The sequence below is a fragment of the Bombina bombina genome, chromosome 2 (assembly GCF_027579735.1).
Source record: "Bombina bombina isolate aBomBom1 chromosome 2, aBomBom1.pri, whole genome shotgun sequence".
NCBI classification, from domain to species: domain Eukaryota; kingdom Metazoa; phylum Chordata; class Amphibia; order Anura; family Bombinatoridae; genus Bombina; species Bombina bombina.
Window position 1 is genome coordinate 355312763 of NC_069500.1, and position 14834 is coordinate 355327596.

Below are 14834 nucleotides of genomic sequence, written 5' to 3' on the forward strand. Positions count from 1 at the left end.
GGAGATGAATCTCTACAACAGATAACAGAGAACCTATGAAAAAGATCCCGTTAGGCATTTTGAGGTTTGGGAAACTTTGCCCCTCATGGTAGGAATGTATATCCCATACGTCACTAGCTCATGGAGACTTGCCAATTACATGAAAGAAAATAATCACACCTTTATTAATAACAAAAAAATAATAAAAAGTCCACAAGTCAAATAACAAGCCAGGAGTCAAAACCAGAGCTGGTAGTCAGACGAGCCAAGTCAGGAGCCAAAGCGAATAGTCAGACGAGCCGGAATCAGGAACAAGGAAAACAGCGGAGTCAGGAACAAGCCAGGGATCAGGAACCAGGAAGGACGTCAGGCAGCCAGGTAATGCACAAGAACTCTCACAAACAGGTCTGAGACAACGCAAAGGCATAGCATACTGAACAGAGGCCCTTTAAATAATAAGCGATGACATCACAATTCTGAGGCTGCATCCTGTCTCACACAGATGATGCACACCAGTCTGGCCATAAAAGGAAGTGCAGGAAATTAGTAGCATCCCCCACAATGCACCATAGTCAGCAAGAGAGGCAAGTAAAATGGCTGAAAGCAGCACATGGCAAACAAAACAGGGATAAAACCCTGACAGTACCCTCCCCTCAATGACTCCTCCCCCGCGGGAGGACAAAAGGCTTATTGAGGAAACGGGCATGGAAGGCACGGAGGAGGGCGGGAGCCTGAACATCAGAGGAGGGAACCCAAGAACGCTCCTCCAGACCGTAGCCCCTCCAGTGAACCAAATACTGTACACAGCCCCTGGACATACGAGAGTCAATAATGCTGCTGACCTCATACTCCTCATCGTTGTCAACAAAGATAGGACGGGGCGAGGCAACACAGTGGTAAACCGATTACAAACCAATGGTTTCAAGAGGGAGACATGAAAAACATTGGAGATGCGCATTGCAGGAGGAAGGTCAAGAGCGTAGGCCACAGGATTGACCCGTCGGAGTATTCGAAAAGGATCAACATAACGGGGAGCCAATTTATTGCAAGGCACACGAAGGTTCAAGTTGTGGGAGGACAGCCACACTCTCTCACCAACCTGGTAGGAAGGCACGGGCAGACGCCTACGATCAGCCTGGAACTTTTGGCGCTGCATAGAACGATGAAGGCAATCCTGAATCTGCACCCACATGGAAAGGAGTTGCAGGAGATGCTCCTCCAAAGCCGGAATACCCTGAGACATGAATGAATCTGGCAACAAGGATGGTTGAAACACATAATTCGCCATGAACAGGGATAACTTGGAGGAAGTATTTATAGCACTATTACAAGCAAACTCTGCCCAAGGTAACAGTTCAGACCAATTATTGGGTAACCCATGTAAACGGAAGACCTCCGGAGCAAAAATTGAAACAAGCTCCTGAGCGGTAGGCAACTTCATCAAGGGAATGCAATGTGACATTTTAGAAAAACGGTCAACCACCATAAGGATAACAGTATTGCCATTGGAAACAGGGAGCTCGACAATGAAGTCCATGGAAAGATGTGTCCAAGGATGCTCACCATTAGCAATAGGTTGAAGAAGACCCACAGGAAGACGTTGAGGAGTCTTATTCTGTGCACAAACTGAGCAGGAGGCAACATACGCAACAATATCAGAACGAAGACCTGGCCACCAGAATTGTTGAGTGACAGACCAAATCATTTGCTTCTTGCCTGGGTGACCTGCGGCTTTAGGATAGTGGTAAGTGTGCAAAAGTTTAGTTCGAAGATTCTCAGGAAGAAAACACTTACCACTAGGTTTCTCAGGAGGTGCATTGGTTTGTGCAGCTAGAATCTCCTCCCCCAAGGGAGAAGTCAAATTAGTATGTATGGTAGCTAAAATATGGTCAGGAGGTATAACAGGAGTAGGTACAGACTCCTTGTTGGACAGAGGCGAAAATTGTCGAGAGAGGGCATCATTACTAACATCCTTACTACCAGGCAGGTAGGAGACCACATAATTAAACAGACAAAAATAGTGCCCATCTTGCCTGCCGGGGCGACAAACGTTTTCCTTCAGATAGATAAGTTAAATTCTTGTTGTCAGTAAGAATGAGCACTGGCACGCTAGTACCCCCAAGAAGATGCCTCCATTCCTTGAGTGACAAAATTATGGCTAGTAATTCCCTGTTGCCAATTTGATAATTGCACTCCGCTGGAGACAATATCTTAGAGAAGAAACCACACGGATGCAAGGAACCATCAGGCGTAGGACGTTGAGACAAGAAGGCACCTACTCCAGTCTCAGACGCATCAACCTCAAGAACGAAAGGCAGGACAGGGTTAGGATGAGCCAGATCAGGAGCGGCAGCAAAGCCAGTCTTAAGACTATCAAAGGCCTTAATGGCAGTAGGTGACCAATGGAGTGGATCATTCTCTTTACAAGTCAAGTCTGTGATAGGTTTAACCAAGGAAGAAAACTTTTTAATAAACTTTCTATAGTAATTTCTATAGTAATTGGCGAACCCCAAAAAACGTTGAATAGACCGCAGGCCAACTGGGCGAAGCCACTGCAGAACTGCAGATAACTTGTCAGGATCCATGGAGAACCCTGCAACCGAGATAACATAACCTAGGAAGGTTACTTGAGTCTGATGGAACTCATATTTCTCGAGTTTACAAAACAGGCCGTTCTCACATAGTCTCTGAAGAACCCGTGTAACATCAGAACGATGAGCCTCAAGTGTGGGTGAGTGTAAGACAACTGTTGCAACAAATCTCGTAGGACATCATTAATAAATTCCTGGAAAACAGCAGGAGCATTACATAGGCCAAAGGGCATTACAAGATACTCATAATGCCCGCTCCTGGTGTTAAACGCTGTTTTCCATTCGTGGCCCTCCTTGATCCTAACGAGATTGTACGCTCCTCTCAAATCAAATTTAGTAAAGACCGTAGCTCCCTTGAGGCGGTCATAGAGTTCCGTAATGAGCGGAATAGGTTAAGCATCTTAATGGTAAGACGATTAAGACCCCTATAATCGATGCATGGTCTTAACTTGCCACCCTTTTTCTTCACAAAGAAGAAGCCAGCCCCTGCAGGAGAGCAGGATTTGCGGATGATCCCCCGCGACAGAGGACCGGCAACATACTCCTCCATAGCACAATTCTCTGCAACAGACAGAGGGTAAACCCGGCTTCGAGGAGGAATGGCTCCGGGTTGCAGGTCTATAGCACAATCGTAAGACTGGTAAGGAGGCAACGTACCGGCACACACCTTGTCAAAAACGTCTAGGAACTCTCTGTACTCCTCTGGCAATTGAGATACCGAAGAAGTGCACAAGACTTTAACTGGTTTCCAAAGACAAGTGGAAATATATTGCGGGGACCACGACAAAATTTCGGACCTGCGCCAGTCAAGACTGGGATTGTGCTTTTGGAGTTAGGGATAACCCAGAACAACCGGAAAATGCGGAGAGTTTATCACCTGGAACTGGAGGGTTTCAAAATGGAGAGCCCCAACAGCCATGGACAAGACAAGGCAAAACAGGAATGGAGTGCTTTGATACAAAAGCACTGTCAATGAAATAGCCCGCAGCACCGGAATCAACAAGAGCCTGGGTGACTATGGAGGGGTCCACCCAGGAAAGGACAACCGTGTCCAAAGGTTCCTCCTTAAGCGGTTCCGGGGATGAGGATAAACCACCCAAGGTCTGCCCCCGACTGGACCTTAGGTGTGAGCGTTTCCCAGCCGTGTAGGACAAGACTTCAAAAAGGTGGCCCTGTAACCCACAATAGAGGCAAAGCCTCTCCTCCTAAAGGCCCTCTCCGCCGCGGAGAGACGCGTGAATCCCAACTGCATCGGCTCAGAAGGGACCAGGAGGCATGGGAGGAGAGGGAGGCATGGGTGGGAACGAACACGTAGGAGACAACGGAACAGGAGGCTTCCGCAAGCGCTCCTTGAAAGAGGGCCTCTCTCTGAGTCTGATGTCAATTAGGATAAAAAAAGACACCAATGCCTCGAGATCCTCTGGTAAATCTCTGGCAGCAACTTCGTCTTTAATCGCATCAGAGAGTCCATGACAAAAGGCGTCAACAAGGGCTTTATTGTTCCAACCAACCTCTGCGGCAAGCGTACAGAACTCAATAGCATACTGAGCAACAGATCTTGTACCTTGCTGAATGGACATGAGTCGTTTAGCAGCAGAGGAGGAGCGAGCCGGAAAATCAAATACCCTTCGAAAGGAGGCCCCAAATTCAGGGTAATTTGAAATCACAAATTTATTAGTCTCCCACAAAGGATTAGCCAAGGCAAGCGCTGTGTCAGAGAGTAACGAGATGAGAAATCCCACCTTAGCTCTGTCAGAGGGAAACGCCTGAGGTAACATCTTAAAGTAAATGCCCACCTGGTTCAAAAACCCTCTGCACTGAATAGGATCGCCTCCATATCGCTGAGGTAGAGCTGCAGAACCGGACATGCTCCTGGTAGGACTTGGTGCAACAGCGGAAATAGGAGCAGCCATAACTTGTGGGACACTTTGGTCCAAATGTGCAGTGCGAGTCAGCAGGGTTTGCAGGGCTAGTGCAAATTGATCCAAGCGGTGATCCTGTTCATCCATTCTGGAAATGATGGCAGGTAAAGGTGGATTATTAGCACCATCAGAATTCATGGCCTTTGCGTAATGTCAGGGTGCCAGGAATCAGACTGAAACGAGAAGTGCAAAAATAATCACACCTTTATTAATAACAAAAAAATAATAAAAAGTCCACAAGTCAAATAACAAGCCAGGAGTCAAAACCAGAGCCGGTAGTCAGACGAGCCGAGTCAGGAGCCAAAGCGAATAGTCAGACAAGCAGGAATCAGGAACAAGGAAAACAGCAGAGTCAGGAACAAGCCAGGTATCAGGAACCAGGAAGGACGTCAGACAGCCAGGTAATACACAGGAACTCTCACAAACAGGTCTAAGACAATGCAAAGGCAAAGCATACTGAACAGAGGCCCTTTAAATAATAAGGGATGACATCACAATTCTGAGACTGCATCCTGTCTCACACAGATGATGCACACCAGTCTGGCCATAAAAGGAAGTGCAGGAAATGAGCAGCATCCCCCACAATGCACCAGTCATCAAGAGAGGTGAGTAAAATGGCTGCCAGCAGCACATGGCAAACAAAACAGGGAAAAAACCATGACACTCTTGAAAAAGAACACAGCCTTTCAAGTGTGACAGAGTAGTAGCATCGATCCTGACATGGACTTGAGAGCATAAAAGCAGGCAGCAAAACTCATCAATGGGTTCGCAGAAAGACTCGCCCTGCATCTTCGGACTCTAACATCCATGCTCTCACTGAGAGACTGACAGGACTACTTAAAATTCCAGTCCCATTTCAAAGAGTACTGCCCTTCAAAAGAGACTACTCCAAATATTCCGACACAATCTTCCGACACTTCTCTGCCAACCTCCTGTGACGAAAGGCAAAGAAGGACTGGGGGGAATGAGGGGAATGGGGGGAAGGTATTTAAGTCTTTGGCTGGGGTGTCTCTGTCTCCTCCTGGTGGCCAGGTTCTTAATTCCCACAAATAATGAATGAAGCAGTGGATTTTCCTCCCACAGATGGAAATGAAATGAAAGGGTAGGCAAACCCCGACCATATGTACCAATACTGGCATGCTAAATTACTAAGCCAGAACCGAACCGAAAGAGGGAAAGCATCCAAAACGCAGCAGAAAACAGCTCCCTGCTGAGTAAAATACTGCGCTAAACTACACCTATGAAGAGATCACAAGTTCTGTAGAAAAAAACGCAGTCAAAGAGCAACCGAGCCAACAGACCTCAGACCCTAAAACGATAACCAGCACCAGCAGCTGGATTCGAACCAACAACCTTTGAGTTGCAAAGCCACAATTAGGCTACATGGGCTGCTTCATCGAGGCAATGGACCCAGCACCAAAAACAACTGGTATGTCCGAAAGTAGGGAAATAAATAATTCCCCGGACCAACTAGATCTCCAAAAACGAGGAAAGAAGGTAAATTTAGTACCAAAGGGTAGGCAAACCCCGACCATACGTACCAATACTGGCATGCTAAATTACTAAGCCAGAACCAAACATAGTATGATCTCAGGTTCCAGAACCCAGACCCAGATCCCTTCCCTACAGGAAGGTACATTCCCAGACAAAAGGGAGACCACACTAAAACAACAGTGTTAGTACGATACCAGAATCCGCCCCATCGTTCACGCAAGACTGAGGGAACCCCCCTTCGTGCATCAGACGGATACTGTGGTATACCCCAAACTCTCTAAGGGGAGGAGGATGCAAAAGACAACTGCACACCCACCCACAGGCACGGAGCGTGCGTCTTCATACAGATGGCAGAAACAAAACCGACTGAAGAGGCCCAGTAGAAAAACAAACAGCCAGTGAGCCCACCTCTAGAGTGGAAATAGCTGTAATAAGAGATCAATCTCCCGCTTGCTAGATAGCTAAAATAACCATCAGGCCATTTCCAAGTCTCCGATAAGAGAAGACCCAACACCTGAGGGAGCAAACCCATGTCTCAGAAAAATCGGGCACCAGTAAACCGGAGCCGGTCACCAACTAGGAACCCCTGAGGATCCATAGGGATACCTCATACAGAGAATCCTAGGAGATGCAATCGCAGCCACATCCAAAGGTCCTAGGACACTGGACGTTCACCAGGCATCCCAGAGACAGAGAATATAACTCCTCAATACTCAAGGGATAATACCCCCAAGACCAACAGCTAAGAAGCTTACAAGTAACAGCGCACCTCTGCAAAAAAGTCTGTAATATAGTCTCCAAACGATCCATCTGGATCAACATCTCGGAAACCCCTCTCGGAAAAATAGTGGGTACACTAACAGGACTAGTCAATCAGAGACCCCAATCTCCAGAAGCTCAAAACTGGAAAAAGATACCCCAAAGAAAAAAAGAAAAGGGAGACAAGGAGATTAACATCACCCCCCCACGTCTAACCCAGCTTGCTGTCTGGCACGGAAGACCGAGGACCCCTCAACCCATCAGGACTGGGATCCTCCAGCACTGCCAAAATATGCCGCTGCAGGACACAAAGGCGCGCCAATCTATAACGAAAAGGAAGACTTACCTCCGCCGGGGGAACTGACGACCCCGAGGATTGGACCCCTGAAGATTTAGAGGAAACCACTTCCCCAGAAGGCTGATCTGACCCAGACGATCCCTCTCCTGACAAGCCCTGGTTCACGGAACACGGACAGTATCTCATCAGCATCTCCCTACCAGGAAGATGTAAATGCGCCAATACCATAGATATGGCATTGCGGAACCATGCCGTAACCTCTGGAGGAAACAAGCCGCCTTCTGGAGAAGGGGTAACGCATTAGGGACACCTGCTTGCGTAACCAAAGAAGGATCTATGGCACTCGGCTCATGGGATATGGGATATGGGGTCCCCAGGGGCGGATGGCTCAGCGGACTCTAAGTTCCCTATTTCGGGAGAAAAGAGCACTCTAAAGCGGCATGCGGAACATAACTGATGGGCATGGATTACCCGGGGCATTTCATACTCTTCGCAAGAAGTAGAATCTGAATCAGAGACATTCGTCTTCAAAAAGTCAGAAATCCTCCATAACTAGGATAGAAATTATGGATATGAAAAAAAAAAACCTGGCACCTTACACCCCCAATGGCTGGGGCACTCACCACCTCCTATGACCCAGACAACTAGCGAAACAGACTCTCTCCATCGTCACATGAAAAGGAATACGGAAATGGAGACTAGAAACGGGACCACGCATGGTCACAAGGTACACCATGCAGGCCAAAGAAAAGCGCACCAAAGCCACAAGGACCACGCAGCCTGACAAAAAAAGGCCATTATGTCCCAATATAGCCATGAGCCGAAATATCACTATACAATAGCAGACAGAATCACATAACAAACATGATTAAAGTCCCCCCTGCTCAATAACCCCCTCAGGAGATATCAACCCTCGATTCCATAAGATAAAGTAGTCCCACTGAGACCCTGACTTCTTTCGTTTACATTACAATTCACATATCTAAGTAAAATTAAACAATCTTACCGGAATCTACGCCGTGGAACAGGAACACAGTCCTTCAAGTGTGACAGATAGTAGCCTCGCTTTTGACATAGACTTGAGTGAATAAAGCAGGCAGCGAAACTCATCAACGCTGATTGCTAAGAAGCTGTTAATATGAGTCGGGATGGTTTTGCAGAAAGACTCCCCCTGCATCTCCGGACTCTAACTTTCACCCATGCTCTCACTGAGAGGCTGACAGGACTACTTAAAACTCCAGTCCCATTCCGAAGAGTACTACCCTCCATAAGAGACTATCTTTAATCTTCCAACACTTCTCTGGCAACCTCCTGTGACAAAAGGCAAAGAATGACTGGGGGATGAGGGAAGTGGGGAGGTATTAAAGCCTATGAATGGGGTGTCTTTGCCTCCTCCTGGTGGCCAGGTTCTGAATTCCCAAAATTAATGAATGCAGCTGTGGACTCTCCCCGTTTAAGAAGAAAATAAGGGTAGGTTGTCTCTTTAATAAGTGACAAGTATTATCATGTGTCTAACTTTAGAGTCTCCAGTTTTGAGCGCAGCTATAGGCACACAGACAATAAGATCAGAATTCAAGGTCAGAACTTTGATGTCGGCCCATGGGCAGAACTTTTTTTCACTTTCTGCTATGAGATTTTTTTAGTGAAAATTTTTCTGCAGGTCATTTTTAAATAAAATTCAATTTTATATTAGGCAGTTACACTAAAGCACCAGTTCAACTGCAATGTGTTGGTTAACTAGAGAATAAAGCAATTTTTAAAGTTTTATAATATAGTGCAGTAGCTTAAAATTGCATTGCAAATTAGCGGAGACAAAAACAAAATTGTAAAAATGTCTCAAATAAATTTGTTTCCTTTTCTCTTAGTCTAACATAGAAATGTAGTAATAAAAAGTGCATTACTCATAAGAACGTCTTACATTCAGAAAAAAACAGCTTTGCAGACTGGAAAAGGCTAGGGGGTAGGTTTGAAAAAAATCTCTGAGAGCCAGTTAACAATCAATGCACTGCTGCTATGCAGTGCTACTGCATATTTGACTGTTCACTTCAAACAGCACTTTGCTCTGGATGCATTGTGTTTAAAGAGAACAGTCTAATGTGGAGCACATCTCAGATCAAAGCATGTAGTGGGGGATGTCAGACCTGCCCTGTTAGCCTTGTGATGGCGGGTTTGTAGCCTTTAGAGGAATTACCAATGTTAATGTAGAGAACATACTCAATTTAGAAAACAGTAATCATTCTTAGATGAAATAGAACTACAGCACTTGCTGCTTCTCCCAAGCCGGTGAGTAATTGCAGAAGACAAGTAAGACATTTTTGGATATTTAACATTAAGTGGACTAGCAACTGTTCATCTACATTTTTCCCCTGAATGGTAAATTCTAGTCATCTTTTCAAGCAATGGACTAACTTGTTAGCAGGGAACATTTAGGTTTAATTTAAACAAAAAAGAATAAAAGGGGTTATTTTCATTACATTTTTGAAGTTTATTTTACACTATGGTTTTAAAATATGTTAATGACTATATTCCTTTAATCCTTTTCATGCAATAATATCTTTTTTTACATTTCTAACTGAGGAGAATTTCATCTCCATAATCAATTAGAGCTAACAGTGCTTCTATTGGTCATTCGCTGCATTTACTGCTCTACATTTCAGGACAATAACATCCTGGGAAGCTGTTTTGAAGCTAAAATGCAAAACAGGCAGCTATAATCTGCATTTAACTTGTGGTAATTACACACAATTATACAGTGCTGTTGACAAATATAATACTGTTGTGATTACAGTAAATGTAATAACTGGTTAAGAGAGTTACAAACAAATCTGCCATACCACAGTGGGTCTCCTGACCACTCTTTCTAACTTTGTGTGGCTGAATTCCAGGCTTATCACATTGTATAATTTATCCCTTTCGGCTTCTGGAGTTTCATAGTATCGTACAAATTGTGACATGCTCATGTCAATGCCCTTCTGTGTGTTAACATCCATTACATCAACGATGCGCCGGCTCCCTGCAGGACAAGAAACGGTGTCAAAACTGATGAGAAGTATACAGTCCTTGTTCTACAAAGCACACATACTCTCCTTTAATAAAATAGCTTTTTCTGAAGCCATTTTTACAAGGTAATAGGAGGTAAAATAATAGAATTTAACTAAAATAATTGCTGATGCTTTTGATTTTTTATTTTACTTACATAAAATTACATGTTTGTTTGTGTTAAATATAGAAGTGTGTGTATATATATATATATATATATATATATATATATATATATATACACATATATATATATATATATATGTGTATATATATATATATATATATATATATATATATATATATATATATATATATATATATACATACATACACATACATACTGCAAACAAAACAACAACAACAACAAACAGTCACAGAAGCCAATATTCCAACTTTATTTTGGCGGCTATATATCCACAGAATATTGTTATAATAAACTTTCCATGATAATAAAAGCTCTTATTATGATCTCAAAGCATACAAAGCTGAACGAGCATGCACATTATACACAAGCAAGAGTGTAAGGCAAGTGCACGCACAGTGTGTAGGCACCAGAATCCCTATGTGCCCATGTGCATGAAAAAGGGCTTGACAAATATCAGAAGCCATCAATTCTAGAATTCTACTTTGGCATCCTAAATGTATAGCTAATTTTACATACACACATATATATCCCTTCATTCTCTAAAACAAAACACACCTAAAGTGCAAGTATCTACTGAATATTCTGGCAACATCCTAAAAATAAAAATAACTTTTTCAAACTCTGGTTTAAAAGGTGCATATAAGATTTTTTTGTTTGTTTTTTTTAAACACTTCAGAGAGTTTCTTAAAAGGGCCATAATAGTTTAAATGCTCTAATCTGCAGTAATTGTATGACTATCGACCCTGCTCTACTGTGTGTTTACAATTACATACTCTTAACAGATTAAAAGATGTAATTTTCTGACTATTTTGGCACTTTAATAGAATATGCTTGGACTACACAGGCCTTTCTGTATGCGCTTTTAAAAAAATCACCAAAATGGTTACTAGAATGTATGTCCCTTTATTAAGGGAGACAAAAAAGCCACCTCAATATTTCAGAAAATCAAAAGAGCATTAATGTTTAAGATGGGCGGTAGAGATGGTTCAGTGAAACAGTTTAATATGGTTAATCTCTTTAAAGCATAGGGGAACCTGCTAAAAATAGTAACCAGATAATAATTTCATTATGTGAGAATTATATCTGGATTAGAGTAACAGCAAATATATAACCTGTGTTGCCTTCTAAACTCAACATTTAAGCTGTCAGGCACAGACATTTTATGACAAATAATCTTAAACCACAATATAGCACTATGATTCATACCTAAATAGGGCACAGACATTTAACCCCTTGCTTCAAATGGACATAGGTAATACGTCACACAGTACTTTGTCCAGCATAATGTGTTGACATATTGCCTTACAGAGGTGCATGTTGCTGTCCCCAATGCCACAACCAGAGGGTATAAGGCTGCCTACATATGACTGAGCTCCCTTACCATATGAAGCCAAATCGCTGATCATTACAAAAGAGTGACACTGTGGAGCGAAGAAGGGAGGTACAGGGTTCCATAAAATACAGAAAAGTTATGAAAGGAGAGGGAGGGATGGGGCCCTACACTATGAAAAAATATTACCCCAAGAGGGGACCCTACGCTACAGAAAAAACATAAATTATGCTTACCTGACCATTTCATTTCCATCTGTATGAGAAGAGTCCAGAGCTGCATTCCTTACTTGTGGAAAATACTGAACCTGGCCACCAGAAGGAGGCAAAGACACCCCAGCCAAAGGCTTAAATACCTCCCCCACTTCCTAATAACCCCAGTCATTCTGCCGAGGGAACAAGGAACAGTAGGAGAAAGATCAGGGTGAAAAGGTGCCTGAAGAAAACATTTAAAAGCCGTGTACTTTTCCCATACAAGTGGAAATGAAATTATCAGGTAAGCATAGTTTATATTTTCCATCTTAATATAGGAAGAGTCCACAGCTGCATTCCTTATTTGTGGGAAACATTTACCCAAGCTCTAGAGTAAACGGAATGCTAACGGGCCCAAGAGGAAACCACTGCTCTTGTAGAATGAGCCGTAATCCTCAGAGGAGGCCTATGTCCCGCCGTCTCAATGCTAAACGGGTGACACTCCTCAGACAAAAAGATAAGGAAGTCGAAGAGGCCCTCTGACCCCTACGCTTCCAGGAAAAGAGAACAAACAGAGAAAGAGATTTCTCTAAATTCCTTCGTGGCCCGAAGATAGAACTTCAAGGCACAAACCACATCCACAAATACGTTGTTTTGTGAATTGACACAACCTTAGGAAGAAACCTAACTTGGTTCGTAGAACAGCCTTATCTGCATGAAAAGCCAGATAAGGAGGGACACATTGCAAGGCAGCAATCACAGAAACTCTGTGTGCATAAGCAATAGCCTGTAGAAAAGGAACATTCCAAGACAACAATTTAATGTCTACTTCATGCATAGGCTCCAACGGAGCCCGTTGCAAAACTTTAAGAACAAGATTTAAACTCCAAGGAGAAGCCTGACATCTAAACACAGGTCTGATCCCAGCAGAGCCTTAACAAATGGCTGCACATCTGGAAGCTTAGTGAACCTCTTGTGCAGTAACACAGACAGGGCTGAAAACTGTCAAATCAGGGGACTTGCAGAAAAGCCCTTCACCAGTTCATCCTGGAGAACAGACTAAGTAGGTCCTCCACACCTTATGATAGATGCGATGAGCAACCAGCTTACGAGCTTGAATGAGAGTAAAAATAACTCAGAAAACCCTCTCTTGGCTAGGACTAAGCGTTCAATCTCCACGCAGTCAGCCTCAGAGAATCTAGACATTGAGAACAAAAAGACCTTGGTCAGCAGATCATTCTGACAAGGCAACTTCCATGGAGGAGATGATGACATCCCCACTAGATCTGTAGACCACATCCTTCGCGGCCAAGACGGAGCAATCAGTATCACTGACACCTGCTTAACTCGAGCCACTACACTAGGAAGTAGTGGCAACGGCCGGAAAGGATAAATTAGGTTGAACCTTCAAGGCAGGGCTAATGCATCGGTTAGCTCCGCCTGAGGATCCCTGTACTTCGACCCATATCTGGGTAGCTTGGTATTGAGACGTTATTGAGATCTTCCTCTTTCAAATCTCTGCAAACACTCGGGATGGAGAGACCAGTCTCCCAGATGGAAGGATTGTCTGCTGAGGAAATCCACTTCCCAGTTGTCCACACCCAGAATGTGGATCGCTGACAGCAAACAAATGTGGGTCTCCCCCACACCAGAATCCGAGATACTTCCCTCATAACTAGGGAGCTTCTTGCTCCCCCCTTATGGTTGATGTAAGCCACCGAGGATATATTGTCTGATTGGAATCTGATTAACTGGGACAAACCCAGCAGAGGCCAAACCTTCAGAGCATTGTATATTGCCCGAAGATCCAAAATGAGATCAGGAGGGAGCTTAACCTCCTGAGACCAGAGGCCCTGTGCCTTCCTGGCACCCCAAACAGCTCCACATCCTGACAGACTCGCAACCATAGTCACAATCACCCAGGATGGTCTTGAGACGGACGTCCCTCAGGACAAGTGCTCAGGACAAAACCACCAAGAGAACGATTCTCCCGATTGGTTGTCCAGAGAAATCTGTTGAGACAGATCAGAATGATCGCCGTTCCACTAGTTCAGCATGCGCAGTTGCAACAGTCTGAGGTGAAACCTGGCAAAGGAAATTATGTCCAAGCTGGACACCATGAGACCAATCGCCTCCATACACAGAGATCTGGAGGGCAAGACATGTTGAAGCTAGCTTGCAATGTCTCTTGTCTGTTAGAAATAATATCATGTCTATGGAGACTATTATAGTACCTGAAAATTCTACCCTGGTACTTGATACAAGAGAACTCTCTCTAGAATATCTGCCATCCATGGGATTGAAGAAGACAGAAGAGATATTCCGAATGGTTCACTCTTGGAAAAATGTCTTTAGCTAGACCAAATGAAAATGCAATAAACTGGAAGTGCTGGTCCAGGAATGCAAACCTTAGAAACTGGAAGAGGTCCTTGAGGATTGGTAGGTGAAGGGAGCATCCTTCAGATCTATTGTGGTCATTAACTACCCCTCTCAAACAAGGGGAAGAATGGACCTTATTGTGTCCAACAAGGGGATATTTAAAAAACCTGCTTAAGCACTTTAGGTCCACAATCGGACAGAATTTCCCTCCTTCTTAGGGACCACAAAAGGTTTGAATAGTATCCCAAACCTCTCACTGCGATAAGCACCGGGACAATAACTCCTAGAGGACAGATCCGGTACACACCCCAGAAAGGTTTCCCTCCTTTCTGGTCAGGAAAACAGGAGGAATCTGCCCCTGGGTGGCTAAGACTTAAAATCTATCTTGTAACCCTGAGCTATGACCTCCAGGACCCATGGATCCTGCACATCCCTGAACCAAGCAACTGAAAATAGCGACAAACTGCCCCCCCACAAGATCCAGAAGAGGACCGGGGATCACCCCTTCATGCCGACGTAGACTTGGCGGGCGGCTTCTTGCTCTGCTCTGATTTATTCCGGGACTGAGCCGGCTTCCAAGAGCTCTTGGTTTGCTCTGGCTTAGCGAAGGACTGCTGACATGGGCTTCATCAGAATCCTTAGATTAGTTCATATACCCTTGCGGTAGGAGGGCACCCTTGCCCCCTGTGACCATGGAGATAATT

The 14834-nt window shown here is 44.2% G+C and overlaps 1 protein-coding gene across 3 annotated transcripts in view; it reads right to left on the reverse strand.

Annotated features, from left to right (window-relative positions):
* Positions 1 to 14834, reverse strand: part of KDM2B (lysine demethylase 2B) — a 1014988-nt gene that overhangs the window by 747752 nt on the left and 252402 nt on the right. For all 3 annotated transcript variants that reach the window (XM_053701743.1, XM_053701744.1, XM_053701742.1), the window contains exon 5: positions 9878 to 10056. In XM_053701743.1, coding sequence (XP_053557718.1) covers positions 9878 to 10056 — 179 coding nt within the window. The remainder of the gene's footprint in view (positions 1 to 9877; positions 10057 to 14834) is intronic.